The 26,145-nt window shown below is 44.6% G+C and overlaps 1 protein-coding gene across 3 annotated transcripts in view; it reads left to right on the top strand.

The window, feature by feature from the left end:
• The window catches only part of PUM2 (pumilio RNA binding family member 2), a 70,007-nt gene extending 58,001 nt beyond the window's left edge, over positions 1-12,006 (top strand). For 2 of the 3 annotated variants that reach the window (XM_082481842.1, XM_082481843.1), the window contains 7 exons: positions 531-660; positions 4,454-4,582; positions 5,121-5,258; positions 6,893-7,018; positions 7,995-8,116; positions 9,381-9,573; positions 10,302-12,006. In XM_082481842.1, coding sequence (XP_082337968.1) covers positions 531-660; positions 4,454-4,582; positions 5,121-5,258; positions 6,893-7,018; positions 7,995-8,116; positions 9,381-9,573; positions 10,302-10,433 — 970 coding nt within the window. In that variant the 3' untranslated portion in view covers positions 10,434-12,006. Of the gene's footprint in view, positions 1-530; positions 661-4,453; positions 4,589-5,120; positions 5,259-6,892; positions 7,019-7,994; positions 8,117-9,380; positions 9,574-10,301 lie in introns of all 3 variants that reach the window. The other variant, XM_082481841.1, reaches the window with a different exon arrangement.
• Positions 12,007-26,145: the final 14,139 nt, after the last annotated feature.

Below are 26,145 nucleotides of genomic sequence, written 5' to 3'. Positions count from 1 at the left end.
TAATAATATTTTACTGCTTTGGTATTGTTATATTGACATGAAACATTTGAGTGAGCTGCTAGGTATCTTAATACAAAGCATGCCCTTAACTGGAGAACCTGCTCTTACACTGACCTTTTTCTTCTCTAGGAAATTTCACTATAAAAGTGGTATTCATTTAGCTGCTTGTAGAAGTTCTCAGTGTAGAAATAGCCTCATAACTAGACTTGTAAACTCTAGTATTTAGGTATCAAAAAGCCGTTGATTAAGAAAACAAAATATCTGGCATCTGGAATGTAAAACCATTTTTCAGCAATACATCATCAGGTACTTAGTTATCGTTATTCTTTTCATCTTTAATCCTTTTCAAATGAAAGTTTTTAAGTGACATTTTACTAAAATACCCTTTTATATGCAAAGGCAGTACTTTCATTTTAATAAGTTTTATAAATGCTGAATACTTTAGAATCTTGAGGTGTCTCATTGAAACAGTGTTTGAGAGGTTTTCCTGTTGTTTATGTAAAGCATAATGTACCTTTTTTTGCACTTAGATTTATACAGCAAAAGCTGGAGCGAGCTACTCCAGCTGAGCGCCAGATGGTATTTAATGAGATCCTGCAAGCAGCATATCAATTGATGACTGATGTGTTTGGAAACTATGTAATACAGAAGTTCTTTGAGGTAAGCATAACCCTGAGTGTATGAACAGAAATGCGAATGAAATGCTGTAAATAAAATCTGATTAAATTTAACTGATTTTTTTTCTTAACATCGGAGCAGAATTCTACTGGATTCTTACCACAGAACCCAAGCGTGTAACACTGCACACGTGTTTTCTCTTCTGTATCTCCTGCTTTTTCTCGTAATGGGCACAGTTTCTCTTTACACCGGTGGTGCACATGTTGGTGAACATTGGTGAACGTACAGGCTGCACACTCAGGCTTTGCAAGCCCTTTAGTGTAATTTATGGAGATTTTCAGCAGATGATGAGGAACTTAAAGATTTGAAAGATACTTTTTGTTGGTTAGTGCATTTTGGTAAAGAGTGAGTCTAGAAAATGCTCTTGCACCCAAATAAATAGCTGTGTGAACTTCATCCAGTCCTGTATATGTAGAAACTCACATAAAATGCATTGAGGCGGAAGAATTTTGAGGAAGGGATATCATAAGCTTTGTTTTTTGTTAAAAACTGGGGTTAAAAAAAAAAAAAGCCTTATCAATAAGTTACAAGATTTGACTAACAGAGAGAAGAAAAAATTAATACCTGTGTCCTGGAAAAAGTTATCTGTAGATAAGGTATCTAAGGTATCTAGCGTAGTATACTGTAAATCAAGGACCGTATCAAAGTATCCGGGTAGATAGAAGGTGAAGCTGGAAAATATCCAGTAAGAAATAAGGTGGTTGCTGTAAACAGGAATGTAGTTTTTAATGAGTAATCTATGAAACACTGTGCTCACTTTTTTTTTTTTTTTTTACTTTATATCCTTTTTGCAAATCAAAATATCTTCTGAAAAGCATGGCTGACATATGGTGTGTAAGATCTTGATCTTGCTCAAGGGTCATCAATTGCTGGGTTTTCTTCCGTAATGTTATGTTGGATAGAATAGATGCATAGATAATCATTGTCAATTGAGTGTTTTCATCATAAATCTGTGGAAGAGTTCTCAAGAAAAAAAGTGCACTAGGCCTTAGGTGTACTAACAGACTTAGTTCATTATTTAAATAGGAAGATGAAGTTGTTTGAGTTTTCTTCAGAGTCTTAGGGAAGTAGAGGTGTGGGGTTTGACAGGTCACAGCAGTGCTGCATGAATATTGCTGGTGCCACCCAGTTGATTGTCAAGGCCATCGCTTCTGTGTGGTCTATTGTACTGTGCCAGCTCAGGACTTGTGTGGGGATCTGGGAACAGGGTTATGTATATTGTTATGAAGCTTGACTGGCTTCTACTATGCTCAACATGGAGCAGCACAGAAGGTTGTAGTAGCACCATGGAGGGAATAATATGGGCAGGAATTAGCTATTGCTGAAAAACATGGGTCGAATTTTACTCTAATACAGCCAGTGTACAAAACCCTTTTGATTTTGCTTTTCGAAGCCCAGGTATTTATAGATTTCCCAAAGTGCCCATGGTAAGAATTATCCTTCAAGCCACGTGAAGTTACCAAGAAACTACTTCAGGGGTTGAAATCTTTCTTCCGCACACCCTCCTGTTACAGTTTGCTTGCTGTATACAAGATAGAACTAAATCTGGCCAGGGACATCAAGACAAAAATAAAATCCTTCTTTAAGTATGTCAGCAAGAAAAGAAAGACTAGGGAAAATGTGGGCCCTTTCCAAAAGGAAGTGCAAGAACTGGTTACCGGGGACAGAGGCGGAGCTGAGGTACTCAATGACTTTTTTGCCTCAGTCTTCACTGGCAAGGACTGCAGCCACACTGCCCATGATGCAGAATGCGAAGGTGGGGATTGGGAAAATGGAGAACCACCCACTGTAGGTAAAGATCAAGTGCGAGACCACCTGAGGACCCTGAAGGTGCACAAGTCCATGGGACCTGATGAGATACATCCACGGGTCCTGACGGAGCTAGCAGATAAGGTCGCTAAGCCACTAGCCATCATATTTGAGAAATCGTGGTGGTCTGGCGAGGTTCCTGCCAACTGGAAAAGGGGAAACATAACTGCTATTTTCAAAAAGGGAAATAAGGAACTACAGGCCAGTCAGTCTCACCTCTGTGCCTGGCAAGATCATGGAGCAGATCCTCCTGGAAACTCTGCTGAGGCACATAGAAAACAAGGAGGTGATTGGTGACAGCCAGCATGGCTTCACCAAAGGCAAGTCATGCCTGACAAATTGGTGGCCTTCTACGAAGGGGTTACAGCAGCGGTGGACAAGGGAAGACCAGCTGATGTCATCTGCTTGGATTTGTGCAAAGTGTTTGACACTGTCTCACACGATATCCTGGTCTCTAAATTGAAGAGACGGATTCAACAAATGGACCACTCGGTGGATAAAGAACTGGCTGGACGGTCGCACTCAAAGAGTTGTGGTCAATAGCTCAATTTCCAAGTGGAGAACGGTGACAAGTGGCGTTCCTCAGGGGAACCTGTACGGTACCTGTACTGTTCAACATCTTTGTCGGCGACATGGACAGTGGGGTCGAGTGCACCCTCAGCAAGTTTGCCGATGATACCAAGCTCTTTGGCAAGGTAGACACGGTGGAGGGGAGGGGGGTCATCCAGAGGGACCTGGACAGGCTGGAGAGGTGGGCCCAAGCCTACCTCATGCAGTTCAACAAGGCCAAGTGCAAGGTCTTACACCTGGGTTGGGGCAATCCCAAGCACAAATACAGGCTCGGCGGGGAATGGCTGGAGAGCAGCCCTGAGGAGAAGGACCTGGGGGTGCTGATTGACACAAAGCTCAACATGAGCCAGCAGTGTGCGATCGCAGCGCAGAAGGCCAACTGTATCCTGGGCTGCCTCAAAAGAAGTGTGGCCAGCAGGTCAAAGGAGGTGATTCTGCTCCTCTACTGCACTCTCATGAGACCCCACATAGAGTACTGCATCCAGCTCTGGAGTCCTCAACATAAGAAGGACATAGATCTGCTGGAGCGTGTCCAGAGGAGACCATGAGGATAATCCAAGGGCTGGAGCACCTCTCCTATGAGGAGAGGCTGAAAGAGTTGGGGCTGTTCAGCCTGGAGAAGAGAAGGCTCCGGGGAGATCTTACTGCGGCCGTCCAGCCCCTAAAGGGGGCCTACAGGAGAGCCGAGGAAGGACTTTTTACTAGGGCATGTAGCGATAAGATGAGGGGGAATGGCTTTAAACTGGAAGAGGGCAGGTTCAGATTGAACATTAGGAAGAATTTTTTCACTTTGAGAGTGGTGAGGCACTGGAACAGGTTGCCCTGAGACATTGTTGAGGCCCCATCCCTGGAGGTGTTCAAGGCCAGGCTGGACATGGCCTTGGGCAACCTGGTCTAGTGGGAGGTGTCCCTGTCTATATCAGGGGGGTTGGAACTCGATGATCTTCAAGGTCCTTTCCAACCTAAACCATTCTATGATTCTAAGATGTAAGATACACTGACCAGTACAAATTTGAGGTATCAGAGAAAATGTGATTCTAATTAAGATATTACAGTAATCTCTGATTAATTTCCCTGGTATAATCAGTCTAAATAATCAGGTTATTACATTTAAATATTCCTACAGTCAAGTATAAACTACTTTGATCTCTTCTGTTGTCTTTCAAGGTCATGCATTTGATAGCAGGTATGTGGCAGGAATGTGGAATATTACAAAACGTTGCATTTAGAATATAAAAGCTTCTGGTAAATATAGCCAGCAAAAACACAAAGGGAAAAATCCTTCAAGGCACGCAGTAAACCTGTAATACATCTTGAAAGTACTTACTCTGACCTGTAAATTTCAGCATGGTGCAATATGTCTTCATTTGTTAACAGCATATTTATTTTCTTTTAGTTTGGAAGCCTGGATCAAAAGTTAGCCCTAGCAACACGCATACGTGGTCACGTTCTGCCGTTAGCCCTACAGATGTATGGTTGTCGTGTTATTCAGAAAGCACTTGAGTCAATCTCACCTGACCAGCAGGTAATTGTAAGTTAGAGCAATACTTCTTTTTAATTTTATTTCTTTCTATTGTATCCATCTTTTTACTTGCTGAAGTTGTTCATTGTTCCTTGACAGAACAAGAGGGAATGGCTTCAAGCTCCAACAGGGCAGATTTAGACTGAACATTAGGAAAGAATTTTTCACAGAAAGAGTGGTCGGGCATTGGAATAGACTGCCCAGGGAGGTGGTTGAGTCACCATCCCTGGATGTGTTTAAGAGAGGTTTAGATGTGGTGTTGGGGGATATGGTGTAGGGGAGAACTTTGTAGAGTAGGGTAGATGGTTGGACTCGATGATCCCAAGGGCTTCTTCCAACCTAGACAATTCTATGATTCTATGATTCCTTTCATTATGAAATGCCCTAGGGACTAAAATAGTTGTTTAAATTAAATTGCTGAGCTATACAAGTAAACCACCCGTGAATACGGGGATTGGATAGTTAGGATGAAATGGGATATTCCTTTGAGGGAGGGGGAAAATCATTGTAAAGACAAAGATAATCTTTTTTTTTTTTCCAGAATGAAATGGTGAAAGAGTTGGATGGTCATGTTCTGAAATGTGTGAAAGATCAGAATGGAAACCATGTTGTACAAAAATGTATTGAGTGTGTTCAACCCCAGTCGCTCCAGTTCATCATTGATGCGTTCAAAGGACAGGTAGTGACAACAGCTCATTTCCTTGTCTGTAGGGTTGCTTTGATTTGCAGATCTTTTTCCATCATTTGCATATACAAGATAGTGTTTGATGCTTTGCAGTCAGCTTGTTTTAAGTAGGATAAAAAAGGGATGATGAAATGGAAAAGCTGTTGAAGAGACAGTTAACGTGCTGTAAAAAGATTAATATGTTGGAGATAAGGCTCGAGAAAGACCTGTATTTGCCTTAAGGCCAGGCTTTCCGTTTGAATTTTGTGATATGCCATTTCAGATTTCCTTTATAACTCTTAACATTGCCTTTTTTGATGTAATAATAAAATGTCTGCGTTCTAGCACATATTTTTCATTAAAATTTCCCTTTTCTTCTTCTGTTGCTTATGTTGCAAGTCTGTCTTTCAGTGTTTCCCCATTAATGTCTATCATTAAGGAAATACTTTGAAGAAATATACTAATCTGTTCCCTACATATGGGCTAGTGTTAAGCGTATTTGTTTATTTAAGGTTGGGGGGTTTGTTTCCAAAAAAGTTATTAATATAAGATTGATATTGTGCTGCAGGCTAGAGAACATGCTGCAGCTAAATAAGATTTTAATACTGTGAGACAAACGTGTACTTTCATAGTCTCGAAGAACTGTAAAATCTTACTAACTTGGCTGGGTTACTCAATTTTACTTTAATGGATGGCCAAATGTATTTCTTAACAAAATCTACAATATCCTTCTCTCGTGTTTTACACAACAGCAATACCTGAATTATTGTTGTACATAGTAGTAAATGGCATACCAAGGTTTCTAGGGTTGGGTCTTCTTACATCAAGAAGTGTGTATGGGTCAGATGAGATGCAGTTTCTAAACCATAAATAGAGCCCCTTGACTAAAATATGACTCTGTTTATTTACATCCATCCTCAGCTCCAAGTAATTATATTTAAAAAATATTAGCTAATCTGAAGCGTAAATGGAAAATACCACATCTTAGTCGTGTCATGTAACAATACGTATCTTTTTTGCCTGCCTCCTGCATCGTTTGTATCTGTGTCTAATCAGACAAGATTCTGTGTTCAGTTCTGACCAACACTGACTCTTAAATATTCTGAATTAATCCCTGAAACACAAACCTGGTTTCTGGAGACACAAGCAAAAGGAATAAACAAGATTTTGACTGTATGTTTTGAGTACTTATAACGTTTATAAATAACTGTAACAGGGAGCCTGTTGTATATGCTGGAATGTGGAATTAGTGAAAATCAGCCACAGTAATTGAAGTCCTTTTTATAAATGTCAAAAATCTTGAAATTTGAAAATTAAGTACAAAGTTAAAAAGAAAGCTTGAAAGGTGAAGAGTGCTTAACTAAGGGTCATACTTCCCGGCTTTCCTTTGCAGCTAAGTAAGCTAGAAACGTTGTAATGAAAACTTGGGTTCTTAGTTGTACAATTATTGGAGTCCTTAAAACACAAAAAAGACTGCGTTTTCATCTTTTCATGAGTTCTACTGGAGGTGGAATTCTGATATTGGCAGGCAAAACTTTTTTTTATAGAAGTATGTTCAATTCCATTTCGAACATGGTAATATTACTATATCTGTAAATATATTCAGTTGGTTCTGTTGGTTTAACTCCAGTTTGCAATCCTATTTTAAGGTATTTGTACTTTCAACTCATCCATATGGTTGTAGAGTAATTCAGCGTATTCTGGAACACTGTACTGCTGAGCAGACTTTGCCAATCTTAGAAGAACTGCATCAACACACAGAACAGCTAGTGCAGGTTAGTGCGTATATTAATTTTTTAATGCATTTTAGAGCTTTTTATTGTTGTCATAATTTATTCCTATTTCTTAGTTTAAGAAATAGTTTAAATGCATTTGCCTCTTTTTAGTTTTGTAGATATTGATTTTTTGTTTTTCTTTCCTTCCATAGTTTTAATGAAAATGAATTTGGAAGTTGGGAGGCAAAGAAGATATAAAAAGCCTTTTTCTTACACTTTTGACTGTAGCTTCGAATATACATTGTAAATGCACAGAATTAGTATTTTTTTTATTGCAAAGATTGCTTTTTTTGTAGTTTATCTTGATTCACTCAGATGTCCTTCAGATGACTTCTAATAATGTCTAAACACAAATACATTGTCAAAAATATACGTGTTGCATATCCTTATACAAAAAGGGCATCTTTTCTAAAAGAAGGCAAAAGACCTTATACAATATGATTTCCTGTCTTGGTCTCAGAGGAACGAAATAAGTGCTACAATTGGCTTTGAAACTGAATCAGTTTAAAATATGGGAAGGGACTTGGTGTTGAGTAGGAATTTCCCCACATAAAAAGGCAACAATTGCCTTTTGCGACGTATTCACAGCCTAGTTTATTTCTCAGTGGTTTCTTGTGTAAGCAAGTCTCTAGTTAAAACAAAACTGTCTTGGAGAACCAAAGTTCAGGGAGATATTACAGCTGTTAAAGAATTATGATCTTAATTTTGAGGACTTCTTACTTTAAGAGGATAAAAGGTACTTTAGCAAAATGATGTTTTTTACGGATTATTTACATTTTGCATGTAAATTTTGTGGTCCTTTAAGTAATTCTTGGTGCAGTATTTCTTGCATCGCTTTGCTTCTATAATGTTGACATTGTTGTATTTTTCCTTATGTCTGTGCAAATACTAATTTTAAAGTTTATACAAATATACAAAAGCTATATGGATTACTTGGTATGAACGCAAAAGAAAATTGAAGTCATCTTATTTTCAGGATCAATACGGAAATTACGTTATTCAACATGTACTGGAGCACGGCCGTCCTGAAGACAAGAGTAAAATAGTTTCAGAAATACGAGGAAAAGTTCTAGCTCTGAGTCAGCACAAATTTGCCAGGTATTGCACAGCCTTCGTATATTAAAGGTTCACTAACCTTTTTAAAGTTGTAGCATCGGATTTATTTATTGTGTTACAAAAAGGCTATGATATGTATTTTTCTGTTGTTTAACTTGCCTCTTGACATTCCGTGTTTTTATAGAAATGAACGCTAGTGGTATTTTATACTAGATTTGGGGAAGGGAAAGGGGAAATGCTGTTCTGTAGCAAAACAAAGAAGATTCCACGGGTTCACGCAGTGGTTTTGGTTCACTCTGTACGAGTGCAGGGAATGGGTTCCAAGTCTCCATGTGAGGATCCGTAGAGCCAGGTGAAAACCTCTCCTAGGACTTGGTGGATTTGCTCATGATGATAAGCTGCGGCTTCCTGTCTGTCTTATCAGTCCGGCGAAGCAATTTACAAGTATAAAGTGGTGGTTCAGCCTGACAAGGATTTTATGCATTAGGAAGTCTCGAAGACTATTGTAGGAGTCCTGAACTACTCTTAACATTAGAACCTAAACCTCATCCTTCAGTGCTTTTTTCCAATTATGTGCCTTTTGCTAAGGAAAACACACCTCAGAATTCGTGCTGGGTGATTTAGTGAGACTAACCACCTCATAAGGTAGAAACGCCCTGTGACCTTATGGGGGCATTTCTTTTAAAAAGTGATTGTATGCAAACTAGCAAGTTTATCTGGATTTTATTTTTCTTTGCCTAAATAGAGCTGTTCGCAGCCCTTTCCATGGAACTTGCTTAATTTCTAAAGCACAAACTTAAGACCAGAATCACTTTGCTATCTTATAAGCATTGATGGCCTTTCCAGCTTCTGAGATATCTGGAAGTTCAGAGGCTTCCTCTACAGACAGAAATATTTGACAGTATCCCCTGATCCAGGCATACTCCTGAAAAGCGCCTTCATTCAGGAAGCAGGCAGCTTTTTATCTGGCTTTCTCTGTTGTGTCTTAAATGGGCCCACAACCGAAATAGACGTACTAGAATACCTCTGCAGCCTGAGGTCCAGTGTATCTACTGTAAGTCCAGTGGAAAATGTCTCCTACAAGATAATAAGTATCAAAAAACTACTTTTGCATGAGTAGGAGCATATAATCTTTTACCTTCCTTGGTCATTACAGGCAAAAGATTTGGAAATCGGGACTTGCTGCTGTGTTTACAGTGCGTTCTTTAGTGGCGTTAAGACACTTGAACTGTTCAGATAAATTTAAAATTGCTACTTAAAAGAACGTTACATCTTAAATCACAAATACATTTGTCTTATTTTTCAGCAATGTGGTAGAAAAATGTGTAACTCACGCTTCTCGCGCTGAAAGAGCTTTACTTATTGATGAGGTCTGTTGCCAGAATGATGGTCCTCACAGTGCCTTATACACCATGATGAAGGACCAGTATGCCAACTATGTTGTTCAGAAGATGATTGATATGGCTGAACCTGCTCAGCGGAAGATAATAATGCACAAGGTATATTTGTATATAGTTTTATTGGTTCAGAAAATATCGATACTAATTTTTCTGCTAGAATACATTTCCCACTAGATGTAAAACTGACTCGTTCTGGAATCTAGAACTTGATGTATAAACTTTAAATTCAGTGGAGTTTGATAAAGCAGAATATATCCAGGTCTCTGAGCACTAAGCTAAAAATGCAAAGCTACAGAAAAGTTTCAAAAGTTGCATTTCATATCCTCGCTTTTTGCCAGCTTTTCTGTGACAATACTTTTAATGTAAAAATTGAGTATCTGTCGTCTTTATTAATATCGCAGAAGAAATACAGGTTTCCCTATTTATTTGCTGGTTGCTGGTATAAATCCATTCTGCAGTTCTCCCAAAAGAGATTCACGCACTTCCTAATGTACGGGCACATTTTCTACTTAATATGCAGACAGGGACAAAAGTGCTATTGCCATAACTGCCCTAAGCTATTTAACGCGGGGCCCAGAAGCTCTGCTTCCCCCAGTCACCCACAGGGCACTCCCACAAAAGGGCTGCCTCCCGTTTCCCGTGACAGGTACGTCAGTTTTTTGAGTGAGTTAAAATCTCCAATTCTACATCTTTCCAGAAACTTCCAGTTGAATTACAGGCTTCTGACATATTTTTTTTTACATAATATTTTTAAAGTGTAGTAACCGCTACTTAAAGTTTTTGAGGGGGGTGGGCAAAAAAAAAATATAACCGGTTTCTCCTTACAGATTCGACCCCACATCACAACTCTGCGTAAATATACCTATGGCAAACACATTTTGGCCAAGTTGGAAAAGTATTACCTGAAGAACAGTGCTGATCTGGGGCCAATTGGTGGACCACCAAATGGGATGCTGTAAAAGACAAAAAGAAATGGAAGAAAAAAAAAAAAAAAAGAATTGTGAATGATCAAAACATACAACTTAACTATAAATGTTCTGATTTTTTTAAATCTATTTATTGACTTTGTTCATCCATTTGTAAAATTTTTATTCTTGTGTATATTTTTGGGGAGTGAATTATTAAAAAAAAGAAAAGAAAAAAATATCTCCAGCCCTGATCCGGAGACCTATCAGATTGGATGGCTGGCAAAGCACAGAATGCCTGTATATGATGTAATTGTATCAAAATAGCTGTCACATATTTTGTAAATTTTTACCTTGTAAAGTCACTGAAATAGTTTTTAAAGGGAAAAAGTACAGTATTCTTTTAATACACTGGCTTGCAATCTGGTAGGTCTACCCAGCATCATAGCACAACAGGTTTATAGAGTTGTATATAGAATTAATCCTTATTTTTCCCTTTTGTGTGAAGTCTTTTATACCAGATTAAAATTGATCAGCTGCATAAACATTATTTAACATGTTCAAAAGTTAAGTTGTATTTTGGTGGTTCACAACATACTATCCAAATACTAAACAGGGCACAGCAAATTAAAGTAGGGAATAACAAAACAATGGAAACTTTAAAAGTCTAGCTTTCATCACTTGCTGTGGATACAGGTTTTTTTTTAAAGGTGCCCTAAGGTTTTCTCTAGCGATGTATTAAAAATAAAAGTGCTGTATATACTTATATATTTAATTGTTGTACAAGTTAGAGGGATTAAAATGATGGTGGTACTTCCACTCAGTAAAGTACACTGTTGGAGAAGGAGTGAACTCTGTATTAACTTTACAGTCAGTTTTACAACGCAGGAAGAGTAGAGATTTGTATTTTTTTATTTTGCATATAGAATCGTAAGGATTTGAAAGTGTTGAGCATTTATTTTGCTTTCTCACTGTAGATGCAAAAAAATAGGTATTGATGAAGAGAAAAGGGGCCACTGAAAAGTAAACTTGATAGCTCAACATTTAAGCATGATTGATTAAATATTCAGATAGCTTTTTTGCTTCCTATAAATATATGCATTGTATACGTGTAGTTAATAGGTGTAAGTTTACAGTTTGAAAACAAATCTCTCGTTTCGATGTTTATTACAAGCCTTGCTAATTTAGTAGTGATGCTTACCTTGGTTGTACAGATGTACATTTGTAAACCTTCATGCTGTAAATGTAATTTGTTTTACCCCTTTTTGGGACAAAAATTTGCATTTTAGTGTATATTCATATCCCCATTCCCCTTTCTCCCCCCTGGCATATAGTGTTGTATAATGTAAATTTATTTCAGCAAATCAAGAGTGATTTTTTTAAATTCTATCTTTATATGGTTTCAGAAATATGAACCGGCTTTCTTTTTATCTATTGTGAGAAACATTATGTTTTGTTTATAACATAGCTGTTGATTCTGTTAATATGGACACTTTGGGAAATCAATCTGTTCAAATTTTAAGTCGGGATAATAAGTATAGTAAGAAATGGACTGAAATATTTGGTTATCGCAGAAACCAATGCTTCTTCCATCTTAATAAATGTGGCATGATTTTTTTGTACAGAAGAGTACTGTATTTTTGAATAGCCTTCTCCCAGCGTAAAGCAAATATGTATGATACTGTCAATTTTTTTCTCTGGACATATGACATTGTAACAGTAACATAAAGATGATGTACATTTACAAGCGGCCTTATGTACATTTCCCAATGATCTTTTTAAGGCAGAATTGTGACCATATGTGTATAATTAAAATCCTTTTTAATCCTTTGCCTATGGAAATATTTTGGAAAAAGCTTACTTTGTATATTCAGTTTCTGAAAGATAAAGAAAGTGCTTTGTATGTTGTTGAAGTAAGTATTTTGTGTAAAACATTCGTTTGGATGGCTGAACCTAAAGTTTTGATCAGCACGATAGTCTGAAAGCAGTGTCTTGAGCATTGATGGAATGGAAGGCTGTTATGGTAGGGCTCTGATCATGAGGAAGGAGAACAGTAGTGCTGTAAACTTGTATAAGGAATTCTGTCGTATTACTGTTTATATCAGGTTTACATAAATCTTATTAAAGCATACGTCGGAGGCGCTACTTTTGTTAATGGTAGCGTTAACTCATTAATAGGCAAATGGGAAAGTTTGTTCTGGCCTACTTCCAGTTTCTGAATCTGTCGTTTAGTGCCTGCATTAAGTGATGCAGGAGGCCTAATTATTTTCGGTAAGCACAATTCTCATCGCCAAGTAGTTTTTGCATGGCAGTTGACAAAATTCCTCTCGAGAGGGACAAGCCCTGTCACTGGAGCCAGAGCTTTCCCGTAGTCACACAAAGGATGACTTTAGAGCCACTTCCGTGGACATTTTAATTCTCCTCAGTGACTATTTTTACCCTGTGTACAAATGCTGTGTGTTACAACCCACGGAGCCGACATTCTTTTCAACACGTAAGGTGGTAATTTCGGCTTTCGGGGATGTCCAGGCAGAAACTGATCATGTCCCAGTACTTTGTCCCTGTAGCATTCATGCCATGGTTGAATGTAAACAGTCCTGTAACTATCATCCTTAGTACTTTCAGTATCTTGAACATAATCTTCTACTTGCTCTCCTAAAATCATTTTGCACAAATTCTATCCAGGAACATGAAAATCACTGGTTTTCCTTTCAACTATTTTAGGCTTTGGGTAGAACCACTAGACTTTTTGCTCAAGTATCGCTTTTTGATATAGATTGTTTATGGACCAGTTTGATTAGGTTTGACTCCAGGTGGCTCATATTGAATAATGTAATGTTCACATGTATATACTGTAAAAATCAAAATGAAAATGTGTGAATAACACTGTGTGAAATACATCTGGTCTTGTGTTTTTCCTGTAGGAAACCAGCCGTTCTTTACATTCTCAGTTGCATGACTTGTCTGCTGTCTGTGGAGCTCAGCTTTGAAAAGGTACACGTTTCTAGTGATCTGATGGGAATCGGTCCATTATTGAAGACCCCTGTAGTAGATCGTTACGTTTCCAGAGGCCAGTTCTGAGCAGCTAAACCTACATATTGTCTTACAAAAAAATCTTTACCCATGTATAGTTAAGGCTATAGCCTGACGATAGTTTCTTTGCCCACCGCTGGATCCAGGATGAGTTCTTGAGCATTTGAGAGGGCTACAGTTGTTAGCTGTCCTATCACTGGGTCCACGCTCGTTTCTCTTACTAGCTTAATATGGATGGATCTGCTTTTCGGTGTTAAAATAACTCACCTAAGCGGCCCCTTCTGGACAAAACAACCATAATGCTACTGCCTCCATCGCTGACTGCTAGATCCACTGATACTTCTTCATCAGAGCATGGGGAAGACTGAGGTTTCTGGGGGCATAATGTCTAGATGGTTTAGAGTGCTGATGGAGGTTCAGAAACCGATTTGGTCACTCTTCTTCCCTCTGCTCTAAGGAACAGACATTTGAAGAGATGCTCATGATTCACTGTGTAGTAGCATAGTAATTGGGTTGATTTGTCAATCAGTTTTGTTCCGTGAGAATGTTTGGTGTTCAGCATACTAGGAAAATGGGTAAACTGAGGTGACAACAGCTCCAATCGTGTCACTCAAGGAAGTACAGTTGAGAGAACGATTGCAAAAGCATTTTAAGATCTAGTGACTGGTCATTAAAATTGCAGATCGCATGTAAGTCACGCGCCTGGGGAGAAAACCCAGTGCTAAGTCTACAGAAAAGCAGTTTGCTGCTGAACGGTTGCAGCCAGGTCAGCCACAGTGTTCTAATGCTGAATTTCGTACCACAGTGGCTGGTCATCGCGTGTCCTCAGCGTGGCAGATCGTTCTGTAGCTTTGCTCAGTGATGATTCTGTGGTGCTGCTTGAGGAAGGAAAGGGAAAAACCACATGCTGTGGCTGCTCTCAGCTGCCCCGGCCCACAACAGCGTAGGAGCGTCTGTCGGTTTAACACAAAGTTCACATCTTGCCAAGCTACTGGTAGCACTTGAGGCAATCCCAAGGTCTCATGAGTCTATGAGCAACACTGATGTTTCGATGAGTGTGTGGTACAGGCAATGCTTTGCTCTGCCTGGAGTTTCAGTTTGAGGTGTTTCCTGCGTTCCCTCAAGGGCTACTGTGCAGAATTGGGCTGGAGAGGTTTCGGGAGAACTTAGCGAATTTAGGTCCTGCCACCAAGGAAGGGACAGTTGAGTGATGCTGCAGAAGGAGCCTGGGGTGTCAGCACTCCTGGGTGGCAGAGCAGCCCAGGCCTCCCCCACTCCATCATCAGGAGGGGTTAGAAACCAGCACCATTATCATGGAAAGACCAGTCACCTGTCACCTCCTCCCATGGGGAACGGATGGAAGGATGTCCATCAAGTGTTGATAGCACTCCAGAGCCAATACACTACACGGGCTTTTCCCTGCTAGTGCAGTGCCCGCGTTAAGGGAAGGAGGCAACTGCTTTATTCAGGAGAGTGAATCAAAACCCACCGTTGCGTATTAAGTTTCAGAACATAGAGGCTATCGGGAAGCTAACCGCCCTGCGTCGGGGCAGAGAGCCAGCAGGGAAGACCAAGCTTAGCGGTTTAACTGAACTGCTGGTGTTCCTCGGTGAGGTGGTGCAGGAGGGGTTCCTCCATCAGCCCTTTGGACGGAGCCTGCTCCCTTCGCATGCTCACTTTGTGGTTAGGGAACCTGCCCGGCAAATGAGGTGCTTGAATTAGTTTCCTTTATCAGCCTCAGGGTTTTGAACCCACCTCCTTCACTTCACAGGAGTATGTGCTAACCGCAAGGAGCTGGGCGGGTTCACTTTCTACTCCTGAATTTGGGCTGGGCTTTTAGCACAGCTTGAACCATTCGTTGCATCACAACCAGCACAAGACGGAGCATGACTCCCAACGCACGCAGGTGGGAGTGGGTAGGTTCTGCTCTCCAGATCCTTGTCTCCACCTCGGTTCTCCCAGACTCACTTAATGCAAAATATGTCTTGGGAGCAGCATTCCCCCATCATTAACAAATTGGAAATGTTCCAGAGGCTTTTTATGTAGCAGCTGAAATGTAGGAAAACCTAAAGACCCTCTTCGTTTCATTAGTAAGAACGAAGATAGGAATAAAACGTTCACCCTCTCACCAGCGTTGGTACGCTGGGCACAAGAGGCCCTCTGCCTCTTCCTCCTCCGCTTGCACAGTACCTACCCAGCCTTAAAGCACCTAGACCTGCAAACCACAGTCAGGGCCACGTTGCAGGTGACGCAGCTGATGTACTGGAGCATAGGACAGGGAGAAACCCCTTACTAAGCTGAGCTGAGCAGCCCTAATGAGCTTCCTTGGAGCTTCAGACCTGCCTGGAGGGTTCAGATTTCCTGGCAGCCACACGGCACCGCAGCCCTTCCCCTGATCGGCTGCCGGATCTTTTCCCAGCCAAGCCGAAGGAGGGCAGGGAGGGAGACAACCCATCTCCGGCACGACAGGGCTCAGGTGGTGGAGGCTGTTTGGGGACCGCAGCCTGCTTGGCTGCTCATCACAAGGCAGGTTCACACGCTACGGTTTCACAAAAGCTCCCTTCGGTTGCTGGTTACAGATCGTACGTACCCACAGCAGCGCGGAGCTGCCCACCACTGCAGAGGAACGTCACCGGTGGGGACTGGTGAGTAGTTGGCCAAGCCCCAAGGTCCCTCTCCTTACAGGTCAAGTTCGTTGTGCCATCTCAGGCTGCAGGACCACAGTCTGCTCCTTTTCACGGTGTTATGGAAGCTGTTTCAGGCACCACTTAAAGCATGTCCCAAAATAAAGTAAGGTCCCCAAAGATACAGAACTGCTTACTGAGGGCCCGTGGAAACTGCGAGAAGAGGGAGTGTTGTGGCAAGAGTGACACATGGGAAGGGGGTGGCAGAAAGCACGTTCATGTAGTCTCTTCTCCCATGAGCACAAGTATAGGCACCCTATTCCTTGTCTACCTCAGGAGAACCAGAATTTAGAGGTTCCCCGGTGGGAATGATGACCTCTCTTTCCTCCCCTATGTAATCCTTACCTCCCTCTCTGAGAGCTGAAATACAGCGTCAGAAGCATTTGCAATTCTCCACCATCTGCCCCAGGATCAATCCAGGAGGAGAGGTTTCAGGAGACCCTCTGCTCATACAAGCTAGGATCTTGGGGAAGGGTTCAGCTGAGTTGCTTCTCCGTTGGGCTCAGGTCTGGTGGGTCTGTCTCAGTGCTGTTCCCTGCTCCACACCTCTGTATCTAAATTGGCTTCCAGAGGCTGGTACAGCAATCAGAGCAATCGCTCGTTAAGCGAGGATTCCAGAGGGCTGAAGTTGGGCTGAAGAACTGAGGAGAGACAAACTCAGTGCAAGCCGCCGAGTCAATTCCAAGCCCCTGCATGAAGGGATGGGATGAACAGAGCAGAGTTCACCCCTGTCAGAGCTTCAGGCTATACACTGATCTCATTCAACTGGGCTATTTGGCTCTTAAATGCCTTTTTGTTTGAAAACTGGCTATCTTAAGTACTCCAAAATTCACATGATGTCTCCTATTTCCTTGAAATGTCACGTGTCTCATGAGAACCAAGGGTTTGATTATTCACCCCAGTTTGGGAGTCATACGAGCTCGCATCCTGCTGGGAAAGGGGCTCTCATCCAGCCCTACCCCACGTGCCACCCCCTCCACATGCAGGGAACCAAAAGCCCAGAGACCTGATAAGGGCGTTTAAAGGTCACCCACTCTACACTACAGTGCTGCACAGCTCCCGCTCTCCACTTGGAGAAGGGACACTTCCACAGGGGTCACACAGCTACACTCCATCCACAAGATCATGGAGGAGACACCATTCCAGCTTAAAACCACTTCTGTTCAGGTGTAGACCCTTCCATGCAGATACATACACTGGAACAGCTCCTGTTGCCTCCAGAGGTATCTAGTGCCGCTTGAGAGACCCTTGAGCATCCAAGAGACCTGGAGAGGGCAGGTGAACATCCCCTAGGAGCTTGCCTCAGCCTAGCCTCTACCTTCTACTCTAGAAGGACCTCTAAGAAGGTACTGGACACCTTCATATAGACAATGGGTCTCTTCACCCAGAAGGTACCAGAAACCAATAAGCAACTTTTTAAGAAATCGGTGGTTAAAAGGGGGAGGAAGGGAATCGACGGCAGGAATAGGTCCAAAATGTTTATTGGGGGTGGGAGTGAGAACAGCTTTATATGGCAGAATAGGATGGGAGGAGAGGCGGAGAAGCAAAGCACACTCATCCCCACACACATGCTCAAAGCTGCTGTAACCAGCATGTAAGAAACAACCATAATGATTTTTTCGATTATAAATACCGGGAGAAGGAGCACCTCGGGAACTCAGTGGTTATCTTTAAAAAACTGCAGTAATATAAAGACACCATTCTGCACGGCAAAACCTTCATTCCAGGCCTCCCTGTGAAGTACAGCTCATTTCACAATCACCCAAGAAGAAATCAAATTTCAAAAAGGAAAAAAAAAAAAAAGGGGGCAGAAAAAGAATATTAAGCAATTAAAATCTCTGTGTTCACCCTGCCAGAGTTAGTGCTGCTCCGAGTGGGGCAGGCAGCACCCACACACGCCACACCAATCCTGAACCCCAGGTAAAACCCCAGCTCTTGCTCCCCTGTAGACATGTAGGTCCTCTCTCCCCTGTAGACATGTAGGTCAACACTGCAGAAACCCACCCCGTGGCCCAACCGGGGGTACGGCCCTTGCTCCCCTCCTTTCTTCCAGTTCCTCACCCACATATGTCCCCTCCTGTGCCCCCCCTGCTCTCCTCCCTGTGGCCCTGCGCCCTGTCTCCCGCCTGGGCACATGTTCCCACGGTGGTGGTTAATCACCAGTAACACGTGCTGACGGGCAGACAGCTCAAGCACCGCTCGGTCCCTGCTCCAGCCTCGTGCCAGCTCCATCCCTACCTGGGGTAGGGGTTACACCGACCCCTGCCCCCAGGTGGGGTGACAGCGTGTCGTGGTTTAGGCCGAATCGGCTTCTGGGGACGTGGGGGACGCCAGATGGGACCAACAGATGCTCCCCTCTACCTCTCTTCAAAGAGAGAGGCAGAGGAGGGAAAAAGAGACTTGTGAGCTTAGAAGGAACTGAACTACTTTAATGAAATATTAATAATAAAATAAAAGGAAATAATGACATCTATACAAAACCGTATCAAGCACCCAGGATGACAATCACATCACCGGCTGGCACTGGGGAAGTCCCAGACTGGTCTCAGTGATGGAGGGGAACTGGATTCTGGATCTGGATTCAGGATCGGGATCCAAGGCAGACGAACAGACAGAGTCCTCCTCAGAGTCTTCCTCAGACATCGGCCACTGAAGAAGAGCGCTGACCCTTTGATCCCTCAGCTTTTACACTGAGCATGAGGCAGATGGGATGGAATACTCTGTTGGTCAGTTTTGGGTCACCTGTCCTGTCCGATCCTCCCCGCAGGTGGGACCCCTCTATGCTTTTCTGCTTCTGACCCTCCAACGGGGCAAATAACAAAGTTGGTTGTTGGCCCTGGGGGTAAGAGCAATGAGTATAAGTGAGAGCCTCTCTGCACGCCATGCCTGGGCATCAGCTATAAACATCGGTCTTACCACGCTGAGAGCGGACAGTGTCTACAAAGCACGCTGCTAATTTCAGTAGTTAGAAGAGGCCCAGCTAAGAAGCAAAGTTACTGAACAAAATTGGTCCTGTTTTACCTCAAACCAGGACACAATGGGAGCTGGGCAAAGGCGTTCTCCTAATGACTGCGTGAGAAGGTCCAGGCTGAGACAGGATGGGTGGGGAATCGGTGGGTGAATCAACGCTATGACAGCGATGGCTCAGAGTCACTCGTACCGCCCGGAGGGATGCGGCAGCGGAGTGACTGCACACAGCCCTCAGACAGCCAATAGCCGCGGAAATGGGTAAGTGGCCTCGAAATGCTAAATGAAGGATGATAATTACAGCAAGACACATCCTTTTGGTTAATCAGGAAGAAAACCTGTATGTTATATCATAGCAAATTCACGGCATAGTCACGATTGCGAAGAAGAGTAGACGATAAAACCTGAAGTTAGCCCAAGAGCAGCATTCCTCCGAGACCCTCAGCGAGCCTGGGGTCCAGATCACACCAGATTGATGAAAAGAAAAAAAAAAAGAAAAAAAAAAAAAACCAAACAAAACAGCATTTTTCACAACGTTGCACTTAGCTGTTCTACCCAGCAGTTACTGAAATCGAGCTAAAAGCCCTGGTGCAGCCTAACCCTGCTCTCATGAGCTACAGCAGCTGCTTCTTCCAAGACCACAGCTTTTTTGCATACGTAGGAGTATTAAACCCGCTTTGGCAGAATTCCTGCAGCTATACGTGCTCACTCAAACTCTCCGTGCAGCAGAAACACCTAACCCAGGTCACTCGGCCGTTTAAAAGCCGCCAGTGTGGCCGCACACAGTTCACGTGTTTCGTGCGGACCGAATACTTCTGTATTTTGGTTAAGACTTTTTAGTTTTCTCTTTCGTTTTGGAACTTTTTAACCAGCAGTACAGCACCGGTTTATGCAAAAACTGGTGGCTGACTTCAAGAGTCCCCTGTATAGTTGGTACGGCCAGAGAGAAACAGGCACCACACCCCACAAGGAGGACTTTTACTGAAGTTTTGTGCGAGTTATTCGAGCATCCAGGAGCCTCTGTCACGAATGAGGACAGTAAAGGTATAAACAGAGAAAACAGAGGAGTCCTTTGATAAGAGATTATGCCTCATTTGACCTGGAGTCCCCACCTCGCCCGGGCAGATGCTGGCTCTCTGTGGCACTGCCAGAGCCAGCTGTAGGATTAAAACTACATATATTTATTCTCACCGGCAGCCATCGAGGCACTAAAAAGGCGTTGAGCGCCACAGGCCCTATACTGCAGGGCGGTGGGCAGCTATGAAAGGTTCAACTTCTCGCCCACGGTCAGAGGGTTTGCAGCTCAGGCATCCAACCTGCGAGTCTTGGTCTGAAGCAAAGCTCCTGTCCCTCGTGGGACCACAGGATCGATGGAACCCCCCCCCGGCAGAGCCGGGCTGGCTGGCAGAGAGAAAGTCACAGTATCACAGTATCACAGTATGCTAGGGATTGGAAGGGACCTCAAAAGATCATCTAGTCCAATCCCCCTGTCGGAGCAGGAACACCTAGATGAGGTTGCACAGGAAGGCGTCCAGGCGAGTTTTGGATGTCTCCAGAGAAGGAGACTCCACAACCTCCCTGGGCAGCCTGTTCCAGTGCTCTGTCACCCTCACTGAGAAGAAGTTTCTTCTCAAATTTAAGTGGAACCTCTTGTGTTCAGCGGGTCAGTCAGCGAGTACCAAGCAGGGGATGCCATGGAAATAGGTGGGCTCTGCCCTCCCGGTGACTCTTCCTTCTTCTCCCCAGAGGGAGCAGCAGCAGATGCCCATCTGTGTGCTCCGGGGGGTTGTGATACCCTTCTCTCTGTCACACCAGGGCAAACCCCACTCTGTGCTTATTTAAGGTCACAGAGGTTGAGGGATCGCACACTGCAAACCAGTGTTAGTCACTGCGAGTGAGTTGTCCCGAGTTAACCACACGGGTAAGTGAATCACAGAAATGCAGGAGAGTCTCTCCCTGGGCAAGGGAAAAAAAAAAAAAAAAAAAAAAAAGTGGTTATTCAGGTGAGTGCTTTGAGAAATACCTGCCTAGTCCACAAGCCCTGAGACTGGTGGGCCAAAATTGTTGAACAGTGAAAGCATCAGCCAGTATTACAGAAAAGACCTCATTACGGGAGAGCGAGTCAGTCTTTTCTTGTGGGCAACAGCCACGTAACTCCAGCCAAACCCCACGGAGGCTAATGGGAAACCCCTCCGTAGATTTTGATCCACCAGCCCCCGAAATCCAGTTCTGAGGCTCTCTGTAATGAGCATGCAGGATCCTACAAGGCCCTCACACACAGCATCAAAGAAGCGCAGCTGGTTTTATTACAGCTGTTTATGAAAACTACCACAGAAGTGGCATGCCACTGCCAGCTGGGCTTTTGCCAAAGGAAGCTCTGCTAAACTAGGTCGAGAAATATTTGGTTAGTGCCACAGACACATTTATATATGGTTTTCAGTGTCCGCCCAGAAGTTCTCATGAGCGGGACGCTGGGGAAGGGGATGGAGGAGAAGAAAAAAAAGCCACCAAATTCTTGGGAGAGGCAGCCAAGTTGATTCAGTTGGTATCTATAAAGCCAACGCTACAGCTACACTGACACTTGGACCATTAAATATTGCATTGTTTAAGCCGAAAAAAAAACCCCAACAAACAAACAAAACCCCCAAACCCTCGGAGTTTTTGCAAGCAGACCTATTCTTCTCCACATAAGCACGGTCACCCCTTCCATCTGAGCGTTATGTGGGGGAAGAAGGAGGGAGACGGGAGCAGGCATCCCCTCAGGCCACCTTCTCACCCCACGCCTCGGGGTGGGCCCAGGGGGGAACCTCCTTTGGTCTCTGGCTTCCTGGGAGTGGGAGCCAGGAGGCAGATGGAGCTGCTCAGAGATGTCTGACTCACCGCAAAGGCGGCCGGACAGAACAAGCGAAATCAGATATCACTGTGCAAGCGGCCTGGGTGGGTTCAGGTGATCCTGCTATAAATCACCGTCGGCATTTGAAAAGGTCAGAATCCATTATTTCTACATCAGTGCAAAAGGACATCCAAAACAAACTGCAGAGGATTTGCCAATGCATGGGAGGAGGCGGGAAGAGAGTTAAGCGTATTCAGTGCCACCACCCTGAGGGAAGAGTGACAGTCTCAGGAATAGGGGACCGCAGCGTCTGGGCTCCCAGAAGACGAGCCAGCACAGCGACTGGATGCCAAATGTTGCACACTGGCAGACGGGCTTTGGTAACCCAAGGTTGAAGGTCCAGGCTGCTTCCTCTGCAGACTTGTTCTTCCACTCCGTATTGACTTAAGGAATGGGCGAATTGCTCTTTTGTCACTGCACGGAGTTAGAAAGAGGAGGATGTGGTGTGAGCCACGGGTAATAGAAACACTGCCCAGAGGGGCTTTATAAGGGGAAGGAGTCGAGAAGCTCCAGGCTAGCAGGGATTTAAACTTTGCAAACATTTCTGGTCTCCGCAGTCTCCAAATAGACCACCAGCCACATTGTCCTAACCTCCTCCCGGCCCTCTCAGGATAAACAATCCTTCCTCTGCCATCCCCAGGTTTTAGGCCACTGATCAAGACCTCTCATTGCCAGCTCACCGGTCTGAGGGACCATCCATGGGAAAAACCCAGACGCCAAAGGGAACATCAGTGACGGTACTTCAAGCCCTTACCAGACACCATCACTTGTTTCAGGTGCATCTCTCACCTCACTCCAACCGATTTCTGGGGCAGACTCAATCTGAAGGCATTTAAGTGAATGTATCTAATGTCCTGTAGCTGCCCCGTGCATCTGAAGGCACCTTCTTTCCTCTCTGTCCCGTTCAGCAATCGCCACACAGATTCAGGGCTTTCACTCAAAGCCTTGTCTACGCGTTACAGCCGAAAAGTGAAACACCCAAGGAGCTGTGGGTTTCCCGGTCTTAGAATCTGCCTTTCGTTAACTGAGCTACCGAATAGGGGAAAACAAAGAGTTTTCTCTCTGGCACAAAAGCAACAACTGAGAAAAGAGCAAACATCAGGAGGGAAGCCAACTATCTGACACCAACCAGAGAGAGCACCCACTGGCAGTGAGCTGTCACCTCCACCACCCCAGTAGGCAGGCAGCTGCCTGTATACTTCAGGCAATCTCAATATTTGCATATACTCTAACCTCCTGCCATGTATTAGCAAATATACTCCCCTTCTCCATTCAAGGCGTCAGGCTGTAACGTCCTCAAACGGGGTTGTCACCAGGTGAAGTCACTGAGATGTGATGTGTGAACCTACCCAGCTTGGTGCCGCAGGTACGATCCAGCCCTTGTTAAGGAACTTGGAACAGGATCAGCTTTCTCTAACCCCATCCCATCTGGTCACAGGCCATTAATAAACCATCTAAGGACACATGGCACCAGACTTTGGGAGAAGAGGTGGTCATCTGCTCTGCAGGCTCCACCGCTGCCGGTGAGCAAATGGGAGGTGGGGGCACACGGTGACAGTGGCCACGTCCTCACACGCTGCCGTGGGTAGGGGCGACACCTGGAAAGGTGACATTTTCAGGCGGGCAGCTCCTGCTGCTGCGTGATGCTCACATTCATTAGGGGATGAGGAAGGACGGCTTCTGCTGCAGAACGCAGCGAAGAATGGTGGCGGTTGCCCAAAAGCAACAGTTGCCATTCCTGCTCCCCCCTTGCCTCTGGTGGTGGCGGAAGCAGCGGGCTGGATTCCTCCCCCGGCTGTGTTTCCACTCTTCCCATGGCAGGACACAGTTCAAACCAGCCCCTTATCCCGGGGGAGGCTGAGTTCAATTGGGCTACGCTGTTGGAAGCCCTTGATCCAGTGCTGGGAAATCCCCACAGCTCCACTGTGCTGGGCAGAGGCAACCAACTCCTGTCGCCCCCTGAGCTCGGGCCTGCCAAGAAGCTCCTCTCCATACAAGTCTCATCTGGCTTTTCAGCATGGAGCGCTTTTGACTGAAACCACAATACTTTGCATGCTTCAACGATCAAGCAGAGGGCACGGGAATGTCACTGAAAACACTTGGCTTCCGAACGCAGCATTGTTCTCCCCGTACCCCATTCACAGATCCTGACCAGAACATCCTGATCGAGCTCTTGACTGTTTTCTAGCAAACCCAGCGAGAAGTGCCGCAGCGCTGTTTGATCTACCACCTCCCCGAGCGCGCACGCGCCCACGCTTGCACGACACCCACGCGTCGCGCAGCCCCACCGGTGCCTCACCACTGCTCCTGGGAGCAACCTCCCTGGAGGTGTTTCCACCCTCCTCCCTGGCTGCAAGGGTCCATCAGACGCAGCCTGGCCAAACCAGCCTCTGCCACGCCGAAATCAGCCGGGAAGAGTGTCCATGCCCGGCGTGCATTTCCCAATTCCCAGGGACGCCGTCACAGCTGGATGTCACGACCTGCCCACCAAGCCAGGGTGACATTTTCAGCCTCACGCCCTGCAGGCCCCAGCACCAACGCATCTCTGTCCCAAGCCCCATCCCCAAAGCCTCATCTCCAATGTTCTGGTGGCATCAGGTTCAAGACGTGGCTCCCCCCATCGGCCCCTCAGCAGCAGCCTACTCTCCCACCCGGGAGCTGCACAGCCACCCGTGTGCCCTCACGACTCGTATTTTGCCTCCTTTCCCCTCCCCGTGTCGCCATCCCACCCGGCCACCTCGCGTGCCAGTGTCCGTCGTGGCTGTGGAACCCCATGGGCGCCATCTGCTCCCCATCACCCCCATCGTGGGGAGAAGAACATGGTGGCCATGGTTCACCTGAGGGAAAGGCGTCATGGTAGGAGTCATCCCTAGGAAGGCTGCATGAGTAATTTAAGAGAGAGGGAAAGAAAGCAAGCTAATTAAAGACACGTGATAAAATCACAACAGTTTTAGCCACATTGAATATCCAATTAGGTCTATTAAGCCTTTGGGCCACAGCTGTGGGAAGGGATCCTGGATATGGCACAGATGGGTCAACACCCACCAGGAGCCTCCCGAGCACCCAGGAAGCAACAGTTACGGCTCTTTTTTGGGTATCCCCCCTCCTCCCCCAGCAGTCCCGGGGTGGCACGGCCCCATACCCGCAAGCTTGGCCACATCCCTCATCCCTCCAGCCGCCCCACAGTGCCCACCGACCGTGTGTGTGCTCCTCCAGCTCCCAGCAGTGACACTAATTCTTAAAAACTGCCTTTTTTTTTTTCTTTTTTATATAATGTTTGCACACCCGTTCAGTCACATTGTTTATAGCCAACACTTCACCGTGCGCTGGCACACACACAGGAGAGGGGAAAAGAAAAAAACCAAACAAAAGACGACGGAATCGACTGGAAGCGAACAGGAACTCCAGCCCTGACCCTGCAAGTGGGGTAATAAAATTCAGCCTTTTTTTTGCAGCATGGTTGCCCACCTCATTTTTGCAATCTTCGGTGGTGAGACGTGCAGAGACCGACCCGTGGCAGCACTGAAGAGCACTAAAGTTGCTTTTAACTCCAGAAGAAAGGGTAATTTTTCAGGAGGGCGCTGCTTTGAAAGCAGCACTTTTTTTTTCTTTATTTTTTATTTTTTTTCCTTTTTCCTTTTTTATTTTTTCTCTTTTTTTCTTTTTTCTTTATTTTTTATTTTTTCCTTTTTTCTTCTTTTTCTTTTTTCTTTTTTTTTTCTTTTTTCCTTTTTTCTTATTTCGGTTTTTTTTTTCTTTTCTTTTTTTTTTTTTTTTCCCCTCAAAACCTCTCGCAGCGTTTTCCAACTGCCGGAAAACTTCTTCCGAGCAGCCGAAAATCGGATGCGATGAAGGCAGGGGGGAAAGGGTGCGGGGAATCCGTGTGCAGGAGGGTGGGCACCCGCTTCCAGCCCCCCCCCCGACCCCAAACCCTTCTTTTTTTCGGGGAGAAACCTCCGCTGGCGGTGATGGGGACCCGCCCGGGGATCGGGGCCGCCGGGGGAGCCCCCTCCTTTCCCCTCTCCCTGGAGCGGCGCCGGGGGAAGGGGGAAAAAGCATCGCACCCCCGCGATTTTCCCACGCTGGGAAGGGAAGGGAGGGCTTTTAACGTTATTTTTTATTATTATTATTATTAATTATTATTATTATTTTTAGCGAGAAGGAAGGAAGCTCGGCGGGAGGAGAGGAA

Source organism: Vanellus vanellus, assembly GCF_965231255.1.
Source record: "Vanellus vanellus genome assembly, chromosome: 3".
Classification (NCBI taxonomy): Eukaryota; Metazoa; Chordata; class Aves; order Charadriiformes; family Charadriidae; genus Vanellus; species Vanellus vanellus.
The sequence above is the reverse complement of the archived record's forward strand: the minus strand, read 5'-3'. Positions and strand labels throughout refer to the sequence as shown.